General features: G+C 35.3%; 1 protein-coding gene across 1 annotated transcript in view; it reads left to right on the forward strand.

Moving 5' to 3' along the window:
- Positions 1-26,774, forward strand: part of LOC122794820 (protein mono-ADP-ribosyltransferase PARP14-like) — a 634,563-nt gene that overhangs the window by 424,874 nt on the left and 182,915 nt on the right. The window contains exon 7 of the mRNA XM_044063425.1: positions 22,859-23,104. Within this exon, the coding sequence (XP_043919360.1) occupies positions 22,859-23,104 (246 nt within the window). The remainder of the gene's footprint in view (positions 1-22,858; positions 23,105-26,774) is intronic.

A 26,774-nucleotide genomic window follows, 5' to 3' on the forward strand; every position in this document is an offset into this window, starting at 1 on the left:
TTATCTTAAATAACTTGTATATCATTGTTACTGTATTCTGCTAAAGTATCATGTTTGCTATGCGTATTGAATATATTGATAGTAATTATCTTTTGTGACTTGCATATATACTTTCAATTATGGAGTATTGGTGGTGCAGTGGTTAGCATTGTCGCCTCACAGCAAGAGGTTCTCCGGTTCGATTCTCGGCTGGGGTGCCTTCTGTGTGGAGTCTGCATGTCCTCCCTGTGGTCACGTGGGTTTCCACCGGGTGCTCCGGTTTCCTCCCACATCCCAAAGACATGCTGTAGGTGGATTGGACACTCTAAATTGGCCCTAGGTGTGAGTGTGTGTGCGTGTGTGTGCCTTCTGTGGAAGGTTGGGTGCTGGGCTGGCAACTCAACACTGTAAAACTCCACTGCCAATCATGAGCGGACAGGTGATCCGCTGTGGCGACCCCTAACCGGGAAAAGACGAAAGAAGAAGAAGAAGACTGTTCCTAGAGTAATAATTTTATGATGTTAAAGGAAAACTCCAGCTTGAAAATGCAAAGTTTCATTGTTATTTTGATATTCTGTGTTATACTAATACATCAGAGACACTCTAAGTGCATATTATTATGTATGCTGCATTACAAAATGTTCATCTTGGGGCATCCAGTATGGACATGATCTTGTTTTATTGTTTCTCTTTCTCTCTTCCCAAATCCATTTTGAGTTTCCCTTTATATGACTTGTACTAGATTTTAGGAATCAAGGCATTTTTTTTCACCTCATTTACATAAAGTGATACGTAATTGCCAGTGTCTTGTACAATCCCTGAACCTGACTGCTTAATGTTTATGAATTACTCTGATATGTGGTGGTAACAAAATTTCTGCTTAACTCTACATAGTTAATTTTAATGCCCCATCAAAACAAGCTAGATAATTACAGGGTTTCCTTAAGTTCTCAACTTGGAGTCTTTTAAATGTTTAGAAACCATTGTTGGTGGGTCTTGATTCAGAAAAGACAATAATGATGTTAATTAGGAGAATATATAAAGGATTGCAGGCAAGAATTAAAGTGGGGAGGGATCCTCTTTGATAAACTGAGTGTGAATAGAGGAACCAGGTAGGGGTATCCTCTTTCTCCTTATTATTTTCTTTATATTTATGGCCATTGATAAAGAAAATAAGAGACTCAGAAATATAAGGATATAATTGGTATGGTAATCAAGAAAAATTGGCTTTATTTGCAGACGATATTATTTTGTAACAGGTGATGAAGTCTGATTTGTTTAGATATATTGTTGAGTAAGTGTTTATAGGATGACGTTACTGCTTTTATTCCTGCATGTTTTTAAATTAAATGGGTATTTGTATGTTTTTTCAACTATACGCAACTGTATCTTAGATTTTATATATATATATATATATATATATATATATATATATATATATATATATATATAATTTTGGTTATGCGTAGTGCAGTTATATGTACATGCACAATGTGAGTTAGAATGTACATGTTTTTAAGCTTATATCATGTGAGTACAATGTTTTTGACAATTTTTATTGGTTAGCATGGCTTTTAAATTAGTTTTAATGGTTAGTTTTATTTATTTATTTATTTATTTATTTTATTTTACATTTGTTTACCGGGATAGTCCGACTGAATTCATGTCCATTTTTGGCAGAGGCCCGGGTAGAAAATCCCCACAAAGACAAACTTACATAGATTACACAGAAGTTAGCAAACAATTATAAAAACAAAGTGATTATATACAATGGGTTAGTACTGATTCCCTAGTAGGGACTCACAATTGTCATGGACAGAGAATTAAAAGTAAGAGACATCAGACTGGAAGCACAGCTTGGTGATGTAGTTACAAGTTATGATAATTGCAGAATATGGTTTTAGTTTGTAACTTAATCAGGGTTGGTACATGGACATAGCCAATTCACTTTGAGATACTGTTTGAGGTTTTTTTGAAGAGACTTTTGGAAGATTGTAGGGTTGTATAGTTTGGCAAGAATTCCAGGTTTTGCCAGTGAAGTTGGCAAGCAGGGATTCACCAGCAGAGTTATTAGCTTTGTGGGTTTGGACCAGTAGTTTATCAGCTGACCGTAGGGATCTTAGATTGCTATATGGCTTAATAATATTTTTAAGTGAGGGGGTATCCTCAGGGTGGTACAAATTTTGTGCGCTATTAAGAGTTGATTGAATTGAATTAAGCTGGGCAGTTCTAGCCACTCTAGTTGTTAAAGGTTCTGGCAGTGGTGGGTTCTATAGGTGGAGCCAGTGGCGAATCTGGCAATATGATTGTAGCTATGGGACAGTTTACCTAGTTCGGATTTGTTGAGGTTTGAGAGTACAGGCGAGGCATATAAGAGAGTAGAGAGCAGTGTGATCGGTCAATTGTAGTCCTAGCCAGTGGGGTTAAAAATGTCTTGTTTCTATACAGTGATCCAAGCTTTTTATTCATGGTCTGTTTGGTTTTGTTGACCTGTAGGTCAAATTTGAGATTATTGTCTATGATAACCCCTAGCAGTTTGGTGTGATTATCTGGGGAAATAGTGGTACCATTGTTAGATGTGACAGAGAATGAAAGTGTGGTGGATCTACTAGTGGGAGAGAAGAGTAGAAGTTTAGTTTTATTGGGGTTCAGAAGTAGGCGTTGTGGGTGAGCCAGTTCTCGATAGTGTTAAATGTATTTTGGGTTAAGATTTGCAAGTCAGATGGGGAGGTGGCTGAGCAGATGAGAGTGGAATCATCTGCGTATTGGATGCAGGTGGCTTTAGGGATAGCAGTGTGGAGGTTATTGATAAAAATAGAGAAGAATAGTGGACCTAGTATGGACCATTGAGGGACACCTAGTGTTAGAGGTAACTGGCTGGAGAGTTTGCCCTGCCATAGTACTGCCTGCTGTCTGCCAGTCAGGTAGGACTGGAACCACTGGATAGCAAGCTTGTTGAGGGAAATAGATTTTAGTGAAAGAATGAGAAGTTCATGGTTGACCATGTCAAAGGCATTTGATAGGTCAAGAAAGAGGGCAGAGCTTAGTCTATTGTCATTCCTGTTTTGGTTTATGGTAGTAGTAAAGGAAAGGGGGGCTGAGGTGGTGCTGTGGTATGGCCTGAAACCATGCTGGGAGTCTGATAGTAAGTTATTCTTTGAAAGGTATTGCATTAGTTTGTGTACACATTTCTCCATTATTTTGGCTAGTGGGGAAAGAATGGCAATGGGCCTATAGTTGGATATGTCTGATGACCTACCACCTTTATGGAGTGGGATGACAAGAGATATTTTCCAGAGGGAAGGGATAGCATTTTCGGATAAGGTTCTGTTGATGAGGATAGATATGGGATATGCAATGGTATCTGCAGCTATTTGCAAGTACTCTGCAGGGAGGAGGTCAGCAGCGAGGGTGGTAGGTTTTAGATTTTTTAGAAGTGTTTTGATAAAACTACTGGATATTGGTTGGAAGCTAAATTCCGGGTGATTATTAGGTAGATTAGGCATGTGGTTTAAGTTAGAGGGGGTTAGTTGATTTGCTAGAGATTGGATTGTTTCAGTGAAAAAGTTATTAAAGGCGCTAGCTATTGTCTCTGGGGAACTATGGTTGTAGTTAGCCAGGGTTGAGGTGGTGGAGTGACCTGGACAAAGTAGTTGATTTAAGCCTGCCCAGAACGTTTGAGGGTTGTTGTGGTGTTTTTGTAGGAGATTTTGGTAGAAGCTTTTTTTATCCAGTAAAATAGATTTTTTTGTATCATTCCTAAGTTGACGATATTTTAGATGGTCAAGTGGGGCTTTGGTTGTTCTCCAGCTGGCCCAGGCTCTGTTTCTAGTTTTGATTTTTGCTTTGGTATCTTTTGTGAGCCATGGTGCTGTATTTGATCTAGATTTTATTATACGTGCTGGAGCATGGGAATCAAGGATACTTAGGAATTTAGTGTTAAAGTGATCTATGGCTTCCTCTAATGTTAGATTTTTAGTTTTGACCAGTCAACTGCTTTTAATTCATTTTGGAATATAGCAGCATCAACATTTTTCCTGTTTCTAAATGTTTTATATTTGGGCTGGTGAAGGTTTCCTGCCTTATGTTTTATGATATAGGTTAGACAGTGGTCGCTGAGGTCATCAGGGAGAGTACCAGCTGTGTACAGTTGGGGTTAGTTATTAACTAGGATCCAGTCTGGAATACTTTCCTTGTTGGTTGGTTTGTTTATCCTAGTGGGAGAGGTTATGGTCTGTTTAAATCCAGATAAGTTTATATGAGTGAGGGGGGTCGGAGGAGCAGGGGTGGCAGTCGGTGTTAAAATCACCAAGAACTATGGTTTCTTGGGGATAGGTAGTGGATAACCAATAAAGGAGATCTTCTAGGGTATTAAGGTTGTTGCCTGGTGGAATGTATGCACAGACGATGTTCAAGTGTTTGTTTTGGTTAATCTGTAGCTTGGTTATGAGGTTTATGGTCTGGAGACCCTAACTGCGAAAGCACTTGGCAATTATTTGTCACTTTTTTGTTTGCTATTAAACTTTTGGATTTATAGCCGTGTTGGTCGCAGGACTTTTTTCTTTATTGTTGATATTATTTCGTACCTTATAAATCCAGGAAAGGATATCTCAGTATTTTGGAACATTTTGAGATAGTTTCAAGTCTTTTCAGGATATAAAATTAATGAAGATAAAACAAAGGCTATAACCATACATTAAGTACCCAGGCAACAATACCCATATTTATGGAGACACAATTAAGATTAAATTTTAGGAGGATGGATTAAAAAGGCTTCTGTTATGGATGCTAAGGATATATGGGAAGAGACTAAACAAAAGATAATATAAAAGTTGAAAAACTGGAAGATCTTGATTATGGATCTGGATAGTAAGATGCAAGCAGTGAAAATGTTTTTAGTCCTTTTAGTTTTATATATGGGTCATGCATATTTTTATAAAACTGAGGAGACATTGCGGCCAATAATTAATAAAGGCTTGAAGGAATTTATCTGGGAAGGGAAGAGGTCAAAGGATGAATGGGATATGTTGGTCCTCCCTATAGAATAAAGTGGTTTAGGATTACCTGACATGAAAGGATATTTTAGAGCTGCACAGTTAAGGCTCATGTACATAACACAAGCAGAAAGTTATAATTCAAAATGGAAAGGGATGGTAATGTAGCAGGGGGGATGTTCCAAAGATAAAGACAGAGTGGAATTTTGGATGGAGGTCATTAAAGAGAATAATAACAAACATCCAGAATATTATATTTTTTAGAGAAGCAGAAAATATTCTGAGAACTAAGCCAACAAGATAATGGAGAAAGGAGATTTTGCCAATAGGGATGACTGATAGTAGGGATACAGAAAATAGACACAAGGGGATGCTATTTACTGGAGAAAACTGTCAAAGGAACCAAGGTATTGGGAGCAGATAACTATTTAGGGAAAGATAATAGAGTGGGATGAGGCCAAGAAGACATTTAGACTGCAGGTTAGAGATGGTCTTCCATATCAGGGATTGATGTCAGAGCAGAGGCAAAGACAAAGGGATAGGGGAATTCTAAGTAAAAGACGTGCTGTGTTGGAGGTTTTAGTTGAATCTACAACAGAAGCTGCTCTTAAAAAATGGATAGTTAGTAGGGCATATAAAATATTGCACAATAAGTATCAATCCGAGGAAGTTAGAAAAGATTTGGAAGAGAGACTGGATATGCAATTTACACAGGAACAGTAGGAGGACATGTATGGCTGCCAAGTATGCATGCAACAAAGTCCAGAAGGTTTAGGACCTTTGCTTGGAAGTGTTTGCATAGGTATCTTTATAACCCAGACAAACTTCAAAGATTTTTTCTTCAGGTAGATAGAAATGTTGGAGGTGTGATGTGGAAAAAAAGTAACTGGGAACATATGTTTTGAGAATGTAATGAGGTTGTCAGTTTTTTAAAAAAGTTTCCTGTAATGTGCTCTGTCAGAAATATTGGGTGAGCAAATGGTGGCAAGTAAGCAAATTATTTTTTTGAGCTGAGACACAGGATCTGAATTGTCTGGACATAGTAAGGCTTTACTGAGTTTAATACTGTAGTCTGTCAAAAAATCAGTTACTAGAAAATGGAAACTAAAGTCTAGACCAAGTATAGTTGAAGTATTGAATATTATAAAAGATATGGAAGAACTGGAAAAATGGATCCTTGTGAAAGAGAAGCAGCAAATTATGTAGAAATAAATGAAAATTATGTTAACAATGCATACAGAATATTGTTCAGGAGGAGGAGGAAGGGTGAGGTTTAAGGGAAGGCAGGAATTCAGCAATTTATGGAATCTTGGACTGATGACAGTTACAAAGAAAAAATATATATGTGATGTGTAATGTATGTAAATAGAAACAAATGTTAATATGGTTTGTTTTCTTTTTTGTTGCCACTACTTTTCCAGTGAAGCTGTAGTACTGACTGTCATGGCCATTTGTAAATTGATTGTACACAAACCTCATAGTCTGGCTCTACAGACTGAGTCTGTGTTATATGTGTATCCTTTCTTTCCTTGACTTTCCTTTATTGTCAGGTGCTAACAGCCAGAAGCTTTAGTTTGTTTTATTATTCATTGCTATATGTATACATCCATCTGTCACAGTAAAAATTTCAGGTCCTACCTCCGCCAACACTTACATGGTTTGAAAATTGCTAGCATTACTCAGTCTTGAGTAACTGTTTGCTGTTGTGCTTAATTTAGTGGTTGAATTAATAAACAAAAACATTTCACTGGCTAAAATGAGAATGTTGCTTATTTAGTATTGCAGTATAACCAAACACTGTTCTACATATTAAAATTGTTCCAATAATTAACTCTTTGAAAGATAGTTTCTTTTTTCTTAAGAAATGTTTGTTGAAATTACTTTTAAAAATACAGATGTCATAGAATGCAGTTTCAAGGGCAGTAACAGTATTAACAAAGAGAAAAAAAAAGAATAATAATGTTAGTAACTGTTTACAGTATGTACACTATGCATAAAACAAGAATGTAATTAAAGTACTTACAGAGTCAACATTATAATTGCAAGCAGTATTTATATACTTTAAGGTATACCATTTTAACTGTCCTCTATTATGTTCTGATACACAGAGGTGAGTTCATGTTGAAAGAAATAAATTAAAGATCAAACCTTTGTCCATGGAACTTTGATATATCCTGTTTTCTGTAATTCTGGATTTTCTGGTTGCTGTCTCTTGAAGAAACATTAAAAATTCTTCACATTGAGTGGAGTAGTTTTTTTCCATTTTTTTTTTGTTATATTTTTTCCTTGCTACAGCTGAAATTGTCCACAGTAAATAGCAATTTCCATTATTTAAGTTATAATTCTCTGTTAAGTTAAAATACCAATATTTTTGTAAGAGGAAACCCATATAGAATTTAGAAAATCAGCAATATTTTCCAGTACAGTTGAATAGCAGGATAGTCATAAAATGTTTAATCAGTCTGCATTACAAGAGTTATTGCATCTCCAGTATTCAGTATCTTTACATTTATTAAACTTAGTTGTCTTGATGGGTGTTAAAAAAGCTTTAAATGCAAATCTCCGTGTAGAAATACAGCAATAAAGAGACCAAGTTGTATTCCTTACTGAGTTCAGTATTTGAAGTTTATTTTCTGTATTTATTGATGAGTTTTGACCTTGTGCAATGAAATTCTAAAAAGTATCATTAAAGTTACTATTATAGATGGTACGTGCCTTATAAATGTGTGAAATTTTATTTTTCATCTCAAGTTTATCGTACACAATTTTATACATAAATTGAATTATTTTGGCATTTCTTTATAGTCTGAGTGTGTAAGATTAAGAAATTTGTAATCTAATTTTTTTTATAAAAAGCCAGTCTTGTAAGTCTAGATCAAATTCAGAAATAAGTGTTTGTATTCACTTTATACTTATAGAAAGGAGACAATGTTGCCAGTCAGTATTTTTTTTAGTTTCCCCATGTATCTAGAATTGATTTATTATTCTTCCGATAAAGCATTTTGTTATTCTAAAAGGAACAAGTACGTCAAACCAAAGTTTCATACCTGTGTTGTTTAGAATGAGATTTTTAAAAGTTCTTAAAATAATATTGACATAATTGGATTGAAAAGGAGCAGATAAATTACATTATATAATATCGCATAGATAGAACCAAAATTTGTTAGCAGTGCTGTATTTAAGAATATTGTGACAATGTGAGGTAGTGCCAGCAGTGCTAGGGGGAAGTAGGGCAGTGCATGTGTAACACATGCCTGCATAGCAAGCTGGAGTTTTGTAAAGAATTATATGTCATTTGAATATCAAACTGATTTCTACAGGTGCTTGTGTTGAAAATGTATTTGTAAAGTTGCTTGTGTTAAACATGTGTCAATAGTGGGTATGTATGTATTTTAACAGAGGATATTAGAAGGGAAGGGGTTAAGCTTAGCCCAGCTAACCTTAAGAAAAATAGCCTGAAATTAAGTGATATGGTTTAGGCCATAGAGGTTTTTATCTCACATTTCTGAATGCAGCCAGAGACAGAATGTCTCTGAGAAGTCTGGCTTATTAGTTTCTGCAGGAAGGGAGGAAGCACTGGAATTATTTTACAGATTCCAGATGCTATAATAAACCTTTGCAAAGTTCTAGGTGTGTATTGTGACAAATCTGTACCAGATCAGCTCCTAGTAAGGGGGTAGCGTGTGAAACACAGAGTCAGGTGACTAGATGGACATCATTCTGTAACCAGCACTGAAATGATATTTAGATACTACTGAGAGATGTGACAGAAATACTCAGCACTCTGTTTTGGATCTGATAAAGATACTCATCCACTTCATCTTGCCTTGCTCAAGTATATAAGTAGGTGAACAGTAATTCTTCAGTCAGTTAGGAAAATGTAGAGAGATTAGCTAAAAGTTATTTTTTATGTATCTGTCTGAGTCTATCTGTGTTGTTTTTATATTTTCTGTGATTGAAACTCTGGTGTTACTGTGAATAGATATTGAGTATTTTCACATTTTATTGTTTATTATTAAATATATCTAAACCTTTCATTGTGGCTGGTGTTTTAGAAATATTTTAACCTTTGACAGTACTTGCATTTATTTAGTGGCACTGTGACTTCACACTCCTGAAATTCTTGCTGCATTAGTTAACACTACCATTTGTTTAAGTATTAATTTTGCTAAGTGTAATTGGGTACCTTGGTAAGAGCCTTAGAGTAGCTGGCTTTGGACTGTTCTGGTGGTACTATCCACCTTATAGTCTGGGCAGAGCTGATAAAGCAGGTATGCTGTACCAGCCTTTTCCAGGTATGTGTGTGTGAAAATCAAATCTCATAGAGAGTATATGTCAGCTACTTTGAACAGGGTTACTGAAAGCACTAATTTCACTGAAGAGAAAGGTGGAGGACTTAACCTGGAATACCTGACTGAGGACTCCATTGTATAGTGGTCAGTGTGGAGTCTTATTTGCAGCCTGGAGAGAGAGAGAGAGAGAGCCCAGTCCCAGGACTGGAGTGTACATTCCCTATGTGCTGTTAAGGGAAATTGTGCTTGGTGCAGAGAGTTGCATCTGAAAATTCTGTGTGTATCTATTTTTCTATCAGTGACCATTCCCCAATGGTGCCATTGGTGAGGATGGAGTCTCCTTGATCACTGGTCCGGATGAGAAATGTCACAAATATTATCTTTTTTTAATTTTAGTTTGTTTAAAAAGTGAAGAAAATGTAATATTGTCCAGTTAGAATTAGTGGGATCTTCAATTAAAAATTAATTTAGAACAATTGCTTTAACATAGTTGTCTATATCTAGGAAATTTAAACTTCCTGATTCCCATGGTTTAATGTGATCTTGGTAGGTTGTCCCCTGTAGTTTTGGGTACAATCTAACACTTAAGAATACTTTATTCATTTTTCTTATTTGTGTTTTGTCTGGTGGTAAGGATAAAGCTAGAATTATATATCTGATTTTTGGGAATTAAATCTTTTTTATTATTTGCAGTCTTCCTTAAAAGGAATTGTTAGTTTATTCCATTTCAAGATTAGATTTGTTATGGTTTCATGTACTTTTCATATATATATATATATATATATATATATATATATATATATATATATATATATATATTGTTTTTCTATCATTTTAGAAATATGTATACTTAAATATGTTAGGAAGAGGTTAGGAAGAGATTTCTTCATCAATAACATTACTATTGTTTAATTGTAACATTATTTTTTTTTTGGTTCAGAAACAGGTAGTTTTTTTACCTTTAGACCTGATTTTTTTTATATTTTTCCATAAAATGAGGTAATCTTATTAGTGATTCTTTAGAGAAAACATTACATCATCTGCAAATAACATATTTTTAGAACTGTAATTTTTGGAGATTTCTGTGCCCATTATTTTAGGGTTAGAGCTAAGTGATACTGCTAGAATTCATGTAGTCAGAGCAAATAGGATGGGGGATAGAGGGCATCCTTGTTTAGTTTCTCGAGTAAGGATTATAGCTTCTGAGGCAAATGGGCCTAATTTAGCATATGCTTTGTTACGTTTATAAATGTTTGCTAAGAGAGAAATGAACTGTGAGGGAAAATCAAATTATTCCATGATTTTAAATAGACAGCCCCATTTAAGAGAGTCATAGACTTTTTCATTATCTAGATTTATGAAAAATGCTTCTTCTTTCTTGTCTATTAAGAAGTCTATAAATGTAATTATTCTTCTGAGGTTATTGTGTCTGTCTTTTATAGATAAATTCAGTCTGATTAGTATTAATGATATGAGATGTATATTATTTCAGTCTGTCAGTTAATATGGTCATAACTAGGTTGCACTCCATATTAATTAATTTGTAAGAGGAGCATAGCTAGAGATTTTTATTTTCTTTGAGTATTGGGTGATTAATGTCTAGTAACAAGAAGGAGGAATTAATTCATTTTTTAAAAGTTTCTGTAAGAGTTTTATCTAAGACATTTATGATATTGTGAGGGAATGTTTTAGCTGTTATTCCATCTTTAACAAGAGCTTTACTAGATTCAAGTTGTTTGATTTTATTAATGACTTCTGATAGAGAGATCTGTTTAAGTAAACCTTTTTTTTAATTCAGGATATTTTTATTCATGGAATCATATTCTGGGTATAATGTAATATTTATAGTTCATGTAGGCTTTTGGTTTGTGTTTATGTAATGTTGTTTAAATATATCTAAACTTTCTCCAATATCAGTATATATTTTATTGTTTTTATTTTTATTTGTAGAATATAATTGGATCTTGATTGCATTTTCACTCTTTTGGTTTTCCATTATATGTCATTTTTAATCTCTCTAGAGTGATGGCCACGTTATATGTAAGAAGCTCATATTATTTTTTGTTCAACTCTTTTATTTGTTCTTTCATGTTATTATCATTATCTTTATAATTGACTTTTGCTTTTTGAAGTTCTAAATGAGTATCTAAAATTTCTTTATCCCATACATGCTGTAAAGTACCTCAGACCATAATCTTGCCTGAATATTTCGTATTATTAATACTCATAAAGATATTTTTCTGAAAGTAGCCAGGATTTAAATTTTTATTTTAGAAATATATAAGCTGATATCCTATTTACAAATGAAAGCTTTTTAAAGTCCGTTCTTATTTTGGTAGTAAATGTAATATGATCTTAGAAGGGATAGGGGATAATGTTAAAACTTAATATTTCTGAAGTTACATTATAAGAGGTAAGTATTCTATCGGTTATAGGTTGAGTGCCATAATTGATTGAATAATGAGTAAAGGATAATGATTATTTTTTGTGTTGTTAAAGGCATAGTTTAGATCCAATGATTCTATCCAGTGTTAAGTACTTTAGCTGAATAGATTAGTCTCAGATTTCTGTTATAATTGTGTGCAACAATGGTTCATTCAAATTCTTTGCACTTGAATAGATTGTACCTATTGTTGGAGACTTTGATACTTTATTAGAAGTTAAAGAACTCAAATGGCAACTTCTTCTCAATGTAGAATCAATGTTGGGACTCAATGAAAACTTGAACTTAAAATGTGGGCTTAGATGGTACAGATAGAAACCATCACCCAACTTATTGTTTATGCAACAAGTTTCAGCAGTACCAAAGTTCTAACAATTTGTTAAAGTTTCAGCAATCACCTTTAGCTTAGTTTCTGTTTTATTTAATGCTCTCTAGCAACAGTTCCATTGGTCAGTGTATTAGCTCTTGAGCATTAGTCCTGATTGGTTACTGTACCACAGCCACTATTTGAATATGCAACCATACATCCAATGTCTTATTATTCATGTCACTCTTCCTGGTTACTTTACATTGGTTAATATCAATGAATCATTTTAAAATTTTTTGGCAGTTCTGGAATCTCTAAATGTTATTTTCTGATGAAGGTCTATTAAATAATGAATGAAAGCTCTAAAATCTTGCAGGTCCAGTGTCCTTTCTCTAAGGATCTTAGAGGATTTCTTAGTTTATTTAGTCATAATTCTTCTGCTTCTCGGTTTAGTGTTTCTAATATATAAATACAGTTGAACAAGCTGGAACATGACACCTCTTGAGATATTTTAATGATGCAGTAACTATCATTCCAGGCATAACCAAAAAAAAAGGAAGCATATTTAAATAGTTTAAAAAATGGAAGTATTAAATTGTCTAAATTCCTAGTCTAACTAAAACAGAATTTACTAGACTAACCTTCCATAACTAACAAGCCTAAGGCTATATAAATAGGTTAACATGTAAGGAAAACAGAGCTATGCAACTAAATGTTTTCCATCCAGAGACATATTTTATGTCTCTCTTATTCAGTTTATTCTACATTATGTTTGATAATTATAAAACCATGAAGCATGTCAAATTATCTTAGAAATAATAGATGAGAGTTTGTTTATTTAAAGGGAATGTTATATTACACATTAGTATTTGCTAAGGTATTTGATATTTATTTATATATGTAGATTAGTAAATATAATGTAATAGAACAGATTTAATGTTTTATCAAATACAGTAATATAATGTAAATAGATCTAGTTTATTTCACTTTTGTTCTATTATTCTTAAACAGACTATATAAGTAAACTTGTGTGAAAATAAATAATAAGTAACAAAATAAACTATGTATGATTAAAAAAATAAATCTAGGGCATTTAAAACAAGATAATATTTCTTATAAGCGATCACTGTAAATTGTGATAATAATAAACTGTATTACTAACTTTCAAGTAGATATATTACTGTAGAAAATTATAAACATGTTAAATATAAGTTATAGAATACATCTTCAGCATAGTACTATAGATATGCAAGAACTGGTAAATGTTTACCCATCATGTGTGTCTTCTGTAAACTGACAATTTATTATTAAATCCTTTTCTCTTTAATTTTAAGGCTTATATATATATATATATATATATATATATATATATATATATATATATATATATATATATTTATATTATGAAGTGTTAAGTTAGATTAAAATCAGCCAGTCTTTGACAAGAATCATAGAGATGTCTGTTGTATTTCTTTCTTTTTGTCGTCTTTTTCTTCCTTTTCTTTTATGGGACTTGTATGTTTTTAATAGCTCTTGCAGGTCATCCATCTCGTCATCTGTAAAAGGTCTGAATGTAAAACAAATAAGAGATGTCCTTATCACATCAAAGGCCCAGGATACAACATTGAATAGATGTAAGAAGAAGTCAAAGCAGAACCCAACCATAATAAACAGCCTCTACATATAGCATGACTTTAGTTTAATTTATCTATTATCATGTGGTTTAGACATTTAGTTTTCCATAAATGTCTTATGTTTCTGTACAGAACCTAATAAAATCAGTTATAGCCATGACATTCTATCTTATATCATTAGTATTCAGGGTCATGAAAGCTCTAACATTGTTTAACACGTGTGAAATATAAACAGAGAAGGAAAACCATGTTATCAAAGAAGCTGATCTTCAACAGAACTTCAACTGGGAGGGTGGTCTAATGGTTAAGGTGTTTGCCTTACAAACATGAGGTGCAGGATTTAAGTCTCACAAGGGATCATTTTAAGCTAGGCTTAAAATGACTCGCAAGAGCAGTCAGCCTAGTACTAATCTATGAACCTATGAACAACCCTCACATTTTACACATTTTAAAGAAAACTAGTTAAAAGAAGGCAACCATCCACCAAAGAATACATTTTCATTTCATGTCTCACACGTCTTTCCCCACAGACCTCCCTCCCACTCCAAACCAAATGTGGAACCCGTCTATGAATCAACGCATTCTTCATCAATTGCGGCCCCCAAATAAATCAAACCACTGTGAGGAGCATAACAAACCCTCCGTGCAGTGCCTTGTGTGTGAGCAGTTCTGCAATCACAGTACTCAAATCCATGAATATGCAACCTTAATGAGACAGCACACTGCCGCCAAGGTCTTTCAATACAAGACAAAGAGAATTAGGGTACAGTTTTTTCATTCACTAAGTAGACCTGTATAACATAAAAGGTCTTGCAAGCAGGGCATCATTAAATTCTACAGGAAAATCAGATCTCCCATCCTATCTACCACTCTTCTCTCACTGTCATGTCAAAAACAGCACCTAATAATAGATCTATATCATCTGATGAAGTGCTCAACAGTAATAAAAATCAACCATAAAGCAGCTCAGTAGTGAACATATATACAGACAGCCCAGATCCAGAGCAACACATATAACAAGCAGAAATTCAGTAGGAAATTAGCAATGTCCACAAGCTTCTCTTTCTCAGTACAGTATGCTCATTTTAGTGACTTCCTTACTGCAGCTCATGTGTATGTGTCATTCACAAGTCCTGTGTATATCACAACAGAGAACAAGTGAAGAATAATGAGAATCTCTGCATAATCCTTACGATAACTTACCCAATCATCATCCAAAGTCAATTTACTTACATTAGTTGTGGCAAATGGGAGGGAAAAAACAATTCTTGACAAAAAATTCCCACCAAGAGCAGCTTCAACCCTGAAAGGTAAGAGAGAGTAAAAAATAAAAGAAAGAAAAATCAACTGTAGTACAATGCTGTCAGAACAGGGGGCAGACACCGTCAAAGTATTCATCTACACCCTGAACTGCAGTCACAACCTTATCACAAGACAAAGTGCGGAAGGGCAGTCTAACCCCTATGTCACCCAAATCAAGTCTGACAGACCACACAGAGTTCTGAGTACAATGTGTAAATCCCTACAGACACCATTCTCTTAGAAAACAATGAAAACCATAGTTTTATTAGGCTAGTATCATATCATAAGATTACAGTTGTTTAAGATAATTCCTGAGTAAAAACATAACCAAGAGGAATCTAATTTGAGAGCTGAAATGAATAATTATAATGTAACCCCCCCCCCACTTCTTTACATTTACTTTTTAACATTATAATGTAGCTAGTACCTAGAATTTTGACACTAATGGATAAAATATTTAATACTAAAGGAACTAGATATGTGAATACTTAGAAATAGTTAGTTAAATATTACCTGAGAATACGAGTTTAAGAAGTTGTATTTATGTTCATACTTTAAAAGTATTTGCAGGGTGTTTCGTTCTCTATTTTTTCTTTTTTCATATAAATCCAGTTATTCTAGGTGAAGTCCAGTTCATGTCTTCAGAGAAGGATATCACATTATCATTCTTCTCAAAGGAAGTTGCTTCTTCAGTATTATCAAAAGAACTGGTGTCACTAGCTAGATGAATTCTAATTTTTGCTGCAAAGATTATTTAAGCTGTAATGTTGTTTTTCTTGAGAAGTTTGACTAGTGGTCAGCATTTCCTTTTCATGTCTATGTTTTTTTGTAGAGTAATCTTTATCAAATCTTATATTATGCTGCCCATATTTTAGAGAGTGTTTTTCCCATGTTGATTTTTAAGACCAGTTCTTTGTCAATGAATGAAATAAATTTTATTATTATTGACCTTGGAGACATTAGTAGATTATTCATTATTGGTTTACCTATATGTATTCTCTCAGTTCCATATAAAATGCTTTCTTGCATGGTAAGAAATTTTTGGATCCATGTGTAAAGGAAGGAAACATTATTTCGCCCCCTCAGTGTTCTCTGGTAGTCCAAAAATCCTTCTGTTACATCTTCTTTCCCTGTTTTCCAAATCATCAAATGTATGTATTAGCCAAGAGTTTTGTTTTAGTAGAAAGAATATTTGTGTTACTTCTTCGTTGAGTCTGCCTTCCATATCAGTTAAAGTAGTCTCTATATCAGTAATTTATAATTGCTTTTGTTGAATCATATCTTTGAGAATGTCTGTATGACTGTTTTCTCTCTCTAAGCTTTTCTAAGTTTTCTTGAAAGCCATCAATTTTTACAGATAGTTCTTAAAATGTAGTCATTACTTGCTGTAGGGGCAGCTGCGGAGGTGCAGGGGTTAGAGTTGCTGCCTCACAGCAAGAGGTTCTCCGGTTCGATCCTTGGCTGGGGTGCCTTCTGTGTGGAGTCTGCATGTCCTCCATGTGGTCTTGTGGGTTTCTCCGGGTGCTCTGGTTTCCTCCCACATCCCAAAGACATGCTGTAGGTGGATTGGACACTCTAAATTGGCCCTAGGCATGAGTGAGTGTGTGTGTGTGTGTGTGTGTGTGTGTGTGTGTGTGTGTGTGTGTGTGTGTGTGTGTGTGTGTGCCTTCTGTGAAAGGTTGGGTGCCGGGCTGGCAACTCGACAACGTAAAACGCCACTGCCAGTCATGAGCGGACAGGAGCACTAAACATCTAGTTGACATTATAAGGAGAGATGATTACTCTGTGACAAGGCCTTCAGGCCGTGTTCTATATTTACTTAATAAGAGAATTATGCTAGGGCTGCTATTACAATTGTATGATCCTCTGCTGTGTATTGTTTTGACATCTGAGAAATTTAATGTCTGAAGTATCATTTACACACTGGTATGCAGTAAATTAAAGTTTTACATGCACATTTCTGTGATAACCTAGCTGCGGTTTCATTTGCATATGTAACGTTTATTGTTTGGAAACTGCTATGAAGTCCTCTTGTATGCACTCTGTTATGAAATTCTTTTTAAATACATACCCAGATAAATATCTAATTGTTTTCTGACACACAGTAACATTTACCACCTTACTGCAATGGTTCCACTTGAAACTGTCGAGTGTTTAGAACATTGAAGTTCTGATCATCGAGACCAGAACATTGATGTTCATTCAGAACATCGAATGCTCAAAGTGGAAGTGCCAGGTAGGTAAAAATGTAAAATTGTGGATGTGTATGCAGGGCAGCAAGGTGCTCTGCGTGTTGTGTGTGTGTGTGTGCCATCTGAGTGTTGGCATTGCAGGTAGGGTATGGGAAATCTCCCGTTTAGTGCTACCGCATATAGCGGTAAATGGGAGATTTCCCTTACCCCACTGTAGTGTGATCTTAGAGTTGGAATATTAAAGTAGGGGGTGTGTGGGGGGTGCACAGGGCAAAGCCCCCCTGCATAAAATAGATTTTGTAAGTTTATTTCTTTTTGTGTGGTTCACTTTGAACCTTCGATGTTCTGAACATCGATGTTCTGGTCTCGATTATCAGAACTTCAATGTTCTGAACATTCGACGGTTTCAAGTGGAACCACTGCAACATCCTGTGTCTCATTGTGCTGTTATAATTGCCTTGGTGCTTAGCCAACACAGTGCTTCCAGTCTACATATTTTGCATGGTAATTGCTCCCATCAAACCCTTTTACATGAGTGCTCCACTTTGAAACCTTATATCACCTAACAACACTGTTGTTTTCATAACATTTCACATCCAGGCTCATCTTGAGTCTTAGAAGCAGCAGTAAGTTTAGTAATGATGCCAGTAAACAGTAGGCCTTCCAATGTTTTACTTGTTTTACTATGAGTTTATGTTGTGCTTGATTTTGTCTGTTTTCTAGCTTACATTAAACTAATTCCGATATAGTCAGGATGCAGTCTAATAATCTCTTTACAGATAGACTCTGTAGTTTTGAGATTTTTGTGAGTAACTTTCATGGCTGGCTGAAATATATTTTCTTTCAGCTTAAATAGAAATAGGATAATGCTTTCTGAAATTTAAAGACATTCCCATGCTGCTTTTGTTAAATAACCACACAAGTTTATTTTATAACTTTGTGACAGTGAATCTAGCTGTAACCTGTATTAAAGCATGGACATTGCTTCTGTTTTGCTTTCAGAAAATTATTGTTCTAATGTTTCTACTCTGTACTTTTTTTCCTTTCTGTGGAGAGTTAAGTTATACATGGATAGCCTTTCAGAGCTTTTTACTTTTAGGAGGATAATCCAAAGGCTGCAGTTCAGCAAAATGTCTGTTTCATTCATTGGTTCCAGCACTGACTTAGTTCTCTAACTGCAATGCCCCTTTTACTTCATCACATCAAGAAGGTCCCTTCTCACTGCAATCAGAAATAGTGGGAAATCTGAACAAGGCCTAACTACCAGGACAGCTGATGTGCCTGCACAAGCAAAATACTGAAAATTAAAAAGTTTACACTTCTAGTCCCTTTCCTTATTATAATTGGTTGTTATGCATGTTTGCCTTGAGATTTTTTTTTTTACAGTTGGTGGTGCTGCGGTAGCGTTGTCGCCTCACAGTAAGATGCTGTCCGGTTCGATTCTCAGCTAGAGTGTCTTCTGCTTGGAGACGTGCTTGAATGGGCATACCTTTGTTGAAGGTTGTGCGTCAGGCCTGGCAAGCCAGTATGTACAAATCAACTACCAATCATTAGCGGACCGGAGTTCCGCTGTGGCGACCCCTAACTGGGAAAAGCCGAAAGACACAAACAAACAAACTTCCATCCAAGCTATACAGGCCCCAAGCTGTCACTGCTTGTCCACTGGATTGTATGTGGGGACATAGTACATAATCCTAACCATATGCCATAACGACCTTATTCTCAGACCCAATGGATGACAGTTGGATCATATTTCATGGAGTAAAACTAAACCACAGTAGGTAGTTGGATTCATTTTCCAATACTGGCATTGAAGTGCAGCGTAAGGGGGGCTGCTACACTACTAAGTATTTCGTACATCAGTTGAAATTTTAAACAGAGGCCCAATCTGTTTGAGTTGATGGTAGCTGAGGTGGATGTAAAAGATCCCAATGCACTTATCGAAAAGAGTAGGGGAAAGTTCCCTGGTGTCCTGGCCCAATTTCCCCTAGTCAGTATGAATACCACTTCAGGTGTTTCCTGAATTGAGACCATTGACCTAGTGGGACTAACCCAGTCAACAAAGTATAATTATGTAAGTGAAAACATCATGGCCACAGAATGTGCAGTGTACTTCTTTTACAGCAAAGCTGGATCTGCCAGTATAACCTAGGTATGTTAGCTATTACAAAAAAATGTCTAAGAACTGACATAGTGCAAGGAGGTGTAATACTGCTATCAGGATTCAGCAAATTTAGACAAAACAGGCAACACATAGTAGAAGGTGGAGAACATATCACTCTGAAATAAGTTTTTCCATGTACCATCTTGCCAGTCCAGCTTCATTACTTAATATAAACCCTGTTCATATAAATGTAACAACAATAATTTCTATAGTTTGTGCTCATGTGCCAGAAAGCTCCCCTAGTGATACATTTTAAGACTTGCTGCAAGAGCTCATGCTAGTCTTAAAAAAGAACCACTGATCATAGGTGAATTCAGCACTGATTGAAAACTCTAATCAGACTCGTCACATACCACCACCCATTCGCATCAGCACAACTAATTATGCTGCCTATTAAAATAGACAAACCTCTGGTGGTGAAAGCATACTTGAGTAGATTCTCGTATCTGCACCTGCAAATTTTGCAGCAGCTGACATTATGGAAAACATCATCAGTGACCACATTTGCAGCTTAGCATCAGGGCAATATCCTGAAAGCACATCAATAGTACTTCTCCAGAAACCTTAGAAGTTTCACTGTTAGTACATTTAACCTTATACACAACATTATGGACAAGGAAGTTCCTGTCCTGTTCACTCTTAGTTTTAGTTTTTCAGTTAAAATTAATTTCCACTTTTGTATGAATCCTTAGCAGTATTGCTTCTGTAAGACACTTAAGACAGTGTCAAGGCAAATCAAAGTTCTTGTTATAGATTACAATAGAAATCAAGGTACAGCTCTTTGTCAGAGACAGATTGTGTCATTACCACAAAAAGAAAACTAAGGGTTCGTTTAACCTATTTAGCCAAACCAGGAATCACACAAATGTCATTATAATAAGATAGTACTTTAGAGGTTCTCCTATGGACCGTTGAGTTATCCATGAATGACTACTACACCATATTAACCCAATCAGCCAGTTTAATCTGGCTGAAAATAATTTTTTTGCAGAAGTTGAGTTCCTCTGTACCTCCATGTGGGGGCTTCACCTTCCACACCTCCTTACTTTTATGGCAGAGAAAGGTAAAACTCAAAAATGTCTGAGCCAGAAAATTAGAAATGTAAAAGGACTTATTCAGGCTCACTCCACAAGACCTGCAGCTAGTTTTGATTCTTATTATGAAATTGTACTTAGCCAAGAAATTCTTAAAGCTGCAGCCATGGGTACATTTATTTTAAATATTACTAGACTGATCTGCAGGTTGGGGAGCCATTTTACAGGGGATCTTGTCCTGTCCTATTCTGTTGATATTGTCTATCCTGAACTGCTTTAGGACATGAATGGGACTCTGGCCTGATGTTATCATTTACTGGGCCGATACCTCCCTATATATAGACTATATATTACTATCTGTAGATAGTTGAGCAATATAAGGTATTCACCTTAAAAGGATATCTGGGAAGGAAAAGTAGTTTGGCAGTTAAGCAAAAGCCCATATTCCTCAGCTGGATATGTATTTGAATTTAAGATTTAGTTGACTTAATCATTCATTTACTTAGTAACATTTGATTTTACAGTGTGAGATGTTAATTGGTGCTATTTTTTCCCATAAATGTTATTTATTTATCATACGTTATATTTTGGAGTAACTGTTTTGTACTTAGAAGGAACAAGGTGGGCATTTACTAGTGCAGCTTTTATAGCAAGTGCACATGAATCCACACCAGTTGAAAACTATAAGAAGCTGAGATACAATACTGCTGAAGAAAAACTAGCAGGATTCGCCATGTTTCAGAAGTGTATAAAGTCCCAGTGTTATGTGTTTCACTAAATGAATTCCCCACAGAGTTCATTCCATTAACAACGTTAGCCTCACAGGTTCTTGTGCCACAGGTACTGACTTTACATAGTGTCTGTTCTTCTAATTCACAATTCCCTAGCCTTCCTTTTTTCACTCTTTTGTGGGGCATCTTTATTGCTGCAGATTATGACATGAGTTGTCAATAGGCAAGCATATTTTTCTAGCCTGTCTGTATTGCCACTCACATAGGATCTCTTTTGTTTCTTACTACTCAGCATCTTTCTTACCTAGTTTGCTGCCATGCTATTTATGCATCAGTTCTCAATCTTGTTCAGTGGCTTCATGCGTGGAAGAAATTTACAAGTGCACTAAATAAAAAAATGCAATAAAGGAATAGTTTAAAGAAGAAGAAAAGAAAAAAAGCAGTAAAACATCAAATTGTGAAAATTATATGGGGCAAGGTAAACACTAGTTAGTTAACTGCTGCTTATTTATTTATGTTTGTTGACTGAGGGGGTGCACTGGTTGTGAGACCCTTTTCAGCTACAGTCCAAGCTCAAATCCAAGCAACTTAACAGTATTAATATACACCTTGTTGATCATAGGAAAATGATATGACATTAGTCAGTGTTCAGAGTAACAGTATTTGTTGAGCACTTTTTATAGAAGGGGATGCAATTGACAGCTAAGTACTTACCATTTACAGAAGAGTCACATATTTATTCAGTTTTACATAAAGAAGTTCACAGTGGAAAAAATATTTGACAGGAAGTTACACAAAGAAGATGACTGAAGGGACATATTAACATCTTTTGTGGATTTGTCTGCTAAGTTTTCTTTTACTTTGTCTTATTTGCAGGAGAGTAGACATGTTATGCTTTATTGATAACGACCAAGAAAAGAAATGACCAGTGAAAAACAGCTCTAATTTGATCTTAAAATAAATAGTGGTTTTGGAAAGTAGAGTTGTTTTTCACTGGTCATTTCTTTTCTTGGTCGTTATCAATTTTGGAGTATTCTGCTGTGGTTGTACTTAGGTTATGCTTTATGTTACTCACTATCTCATTTTAAAAGAAGGACTGGCAAAGAAAATGAAATGCTGCCTTTTGGCTCACACTTAATGGAAATTATGCTATAGGAAAATTATTTGACAGGAAGATATGTACAAGTGATTACTTCACACTTTTTGTACAACTAAACAGAGACAAAAGTATTTGCAGTAAAATGTTTTCTCAATTTGTCACAACGGGTATTTTATACTTCAGAATTCCCATAGCCAGATCTTCATATTAGTGTTGTTACAAGTATGACAGACGGGACATATTGACATCTTTTGTGGATTTGTCTGCTAAGTTTGCTTTTACTTTGCCTTATTTGCAGGAGAGTAGACATGTTATGCTTTATGTTACTCATTATCTCATTTTAAAAGAAGGACTGGCAAAGAAAATTAAATGCTGTCTTTTGGCTCACACTTAATAGAAATTATGCTATAGGAAAATTCTGTTTTCATCCTAAAGGTAGTGAAGCTAAACTGTGTGAAGATATGGTATATAATGAATAATTTAGTGTGAAAATATCCAAGTGACCATGGCACTGTTCAGTTGGAACATTTTGTTGTTCGTAATATGCTGAATAAATTATTTCTTACAACATAAGAAAGAAAAATCTGGAATAAAGATATTTAATAAAAAATCCAGTGTGTCAACATAAGTGATTATGTATATTTAGTTGTCAGTTTAATTATATGTGTTTAATGTTTTATGTTTCAGAGCGATGTCATTGTAAACACAGTATCAGCTGCATTGAACCTGACTTATGGAGCTGTGTCCAAAGCAATCTTAGATCAAGCAGGATATAAACTGCAGGAAAATACAAATCAAGTAAAACCTGCTACTGAAGTGCTGCATGGAGCTGTTGTACCAGTCAGTACAGCAGGATGTGATATTGCTTGTAAGGAAGTCTACAACACTGTTTGTTGTCAATTTAACAGTAAGAATCCAGCTGAAAGTGAAAAGGTACTTACTTATTTCTGTAAAGTTAATGTTTTGATTGAATGATCTGAAATGAAAAAAGAAATGAAATCTACTAGTTAATTCATTGTATTCACATACAACACACACTCTTGCCCACACTCTTCTTCAGACAATTAAGCCTGCCAGTTTACTGTAGGAGCTTTGCATCTTGTAAGCCACATGTAAGCGACTTGTGGTATTTTCTACTGTTTTTACAGTGGGAATATGTGTGTCAAATCCTGAATTTTGCAGACATGGAAATTTACTGTATTTGTCTTTTCAAAACTATTTTACTTGTTAACTCAAAGTAATTCTCTCTCTACCGTTATAGTGTAGCACGTGCCTTTAAAATTTGTGCAAAAATTTTTCATGTTCAGAGTTTTTTTATTCTTACTTTACTCCAGCTGTGTCATTTTATTGAAACCCCCTTTACTGAAGATGATTCATATGGAAGCAGAATGTAAAAAAAGATGATACAGAGGGAAGCAAAGTGTAAGACAATGGTATCACTTCGAGTTTGGGAAATGTGTAACTTGCCTTAAATATAACTTGTTTACAGGAATTTATCACAGAACTTTAGTTAGAAACATGCATGCATTAAGTAAATAATGAGGCACTAGCTTCCAGTTATTGCTATGTAAAAAAATAAAGTCTACAAACAGCAAGCTAAGAAGTGAGTCGGTTACCATACAGTTTTGGAGGCATTGAGTCCAATAGCCTAACTGGGATTATTTTGTAGAGCTTACCTGTGGAAACTTCTTGCAATGTAGAGATGAAATCTGGGCCTGAGTGATGCCTATACCCAAGGACCTTTTAAAGACAGTCTGTTTGCAGGAAAGGCTGTGTAAGATTTGTTCATATTGTAGAGAGAAGCCCAGGGAACTATTCTGTTTACTGGAACCAAAAGCCAAGTGAGTTATTTTTTGTTTTCCCAGAGGTCTAAACAGGATAAACTACCTCTAGTATATTGGACTTATATTATGCACCCTGCAATGCCGTTCCTGCCCAGAACATAGCATCTTTGACCAAATGTTTCCCTAAAGAGTTCTAACCAGAAATACCTTTCTACTGTGTTTGGAGCATTTGTTTCCTGCTGTTCCTTTCTAATCCAACCAAAGTGTAACTGATAAAAATGCTTGTGGAGCCTAAGTTGTAGACAAACCAGAAACTAGTACACCTGTTGCAGTAGTTGCTTGGACAAGCACTTAGAGATGTGCTTGCAGTAAGTGTAACTAGTCAAATATGAGAAAATTCTGTCATCCCAGCTGACAAGAAAGTGTTTTAAAAAATATAGGGAAATGGAGGGAACTGATTATACAGACTGTGATAATTTTAAGGAATAACTCTTGACTAGGGCTGAGATAACCTTTAATAGGCACCCAATGAAATGTTTTAACTGGATTTTTGATGTTGATAAACCAGTCAGAGCCCAAACATACACTGGATATAAAAAGTGTACACACCCCTGTTAAAATGCCAGGCTTTTGTGATATAAAAAATGAGACCACAATAAATCATTTCAAAACTTTTCCCACCTTTAATGTGACCTATAACCTGTACACTTCAATTGAAAAACAAACAAATCTGTTAGGGGAAAAAAATATAAAAAATAAAAAATGTACAGTAAGGTGGTTGCATAAGTGTACACACCATTAAAGTAATACTTTTTTGAAGCACCTTTTGATTTAATTACAGCATTCAGTCTTCTTGGGTGCACAACTGCTATCAATTAAAGAGACTCAGATTAACCCCAAATAAAGTTCAGCTGTCCTAGTAGGATTTTCCTGGCATTTACTCAGTTGCCTGCTACAGCAAAAGCCATGGTTCACAGAGACCTTACAAAGCATCAAAGGGATGTCATTGTTGAAAGGTATCATTCAGGAGAAGGGTACAAAAAAATTTCCACAGCATTGGATATACCATGGAATACAGTGAAGACAGTCATCAAAAAGTGGAGAAAATATGGGACAAAAGTGATGTTGCAAAGAACTGGACATCCCTCCAAAATTGATGAAAAGACAAGACAAAAACTGGTTAGGGAGGCTGCCAAGAGAATACAGCAACACTGAAAGAGCTGCAGGAATTTCTGGCAAGTACTGGCTGCGTACTACATGTGCAACAATCCCCTGTATTCTCCATATGTCCGGACTATAGGGTAGGATTGCAAGACAGAAGTTTTTTCTTACGCAGAAAAACATCCAGGCCTGGCTAAAATTTGCAAAACAATACATCATGTCTCCCAAAAGCATGTGGGAAAATGTGTTATGGTCTGATGAGACCAGGGTTGAACTTTTTGGCCACAAGTCCAAAAGGTACGTTTGGTGCAAAAGCAACACTTTGCATCACCAGAAGAACACCATCCCCACAATGAAGCATGGTGGTGACAGTATCATGCTTTGCGGTTGCTTTTCTTCAGCTGGAACTGGGGCTTTCATCAAGGTGGAGGGAATTATGAACATTTCCAAATACCAGTCACTTTTGGCCCCAAACCTTCAGGTGCCTGCTAGAAAGCTGAAGATGAAGAGGAATTTCACCTTTCAACACGACAATGACCCCAAACATGCATCCAAATCCACAAAAGAAAGGCTTCACCAGAAGAAAATTAAAGTTTTACAATGGTCCTGCCAGAGCCCAGACCTAAATCAAACAGAAAATCTGTGGGGTGACCTGAAAGCGGGCTGTGCACAAGAGATGCCCTCGCAATCTGACAGATTTGGAACGCTTTTGCAAGGAAGAGTGGGCAAATAATGCCAAGTCAAGATGTGCCATGCTGATAGACTACTACTCAAGAAGACTGAATGCTGTGATTAAGTCAAAAGGTACTTCAACAAAGTGTTAGTTTAAGGGTGTGCACACTTATGCAACCAGCTTATTATATGTTTTTTATTTTTTATATTTGTTCCCCTAACAGATTTGTTTGTTTTTCAATTGAATTGTACAGGTTATAGATCACATTAAAGGTGGGAAAAGTTTTGAAATTATTTATTGTATGACTCAAAATGTATTTTTAAAGTGTCGGGTAGAACCTGATAGCAACAGCAAACTGAAATTGTTAGAAATCCTATCAGTAGTCAGATTTAAAAAGATATTTGCCTGGTATTATAAGAACATTTCTATTGTGAATGGATTCCAAAAACTCTGACAAGTTAGTAACTTTAGTAGAATTCACCAAAACAACCAAAAAATAATAAAAACAAACAAGTTATTCACCATAAAACATTCATTAAGTGCTTTTGTCTTTAACAAGACTTCAGACTGAATGAATCAAACAATTACTAGGCAATTTGTACAACCCTTAAAATGGAAATTAAGTAATTAACTCATGCCTGCATTAAAGCCTAAGCCACCTTCTTTTTAGATAGATCTTAAAATTTTCTTTATCATTTAGCCCTGGAGGATTGCTGGCATCTAATCTCATCTGCCAGTGATATTCCCTCCAGTCTAATTCATCTTCTGCATCTAACTTATTTTAAAAAATTGTGTACCTGGTCAAGAACTAAAAACTTAAGAGAAACTTTACATTTGCCAACAGAATAATGCTAAAGCCAAGCATTATTAACATCCCCTGTCTCTGTAGCATATAAATGCTCAAATATTCTGTGATTCAACTCTCTTGTAGTCCTGTCTACATAATAGGCAGTGCAGGATGATGAGCATATAGCTAAATAAACTA

This window comes from Protopterus annectens, chromosome 2.part1 (assembly GCF_019279795.1).
Source record: "Protopterus annectens isolate FY-2018-M chromosome 2.part1, PAN1.0, whole genome shotgun sequence".
NCBI classification, from domain to species: Eukaryota; Metazoa; Chordata; order Ceratodontiformes; family Protopteridae; genus Protopterus; species Protopterus annectens.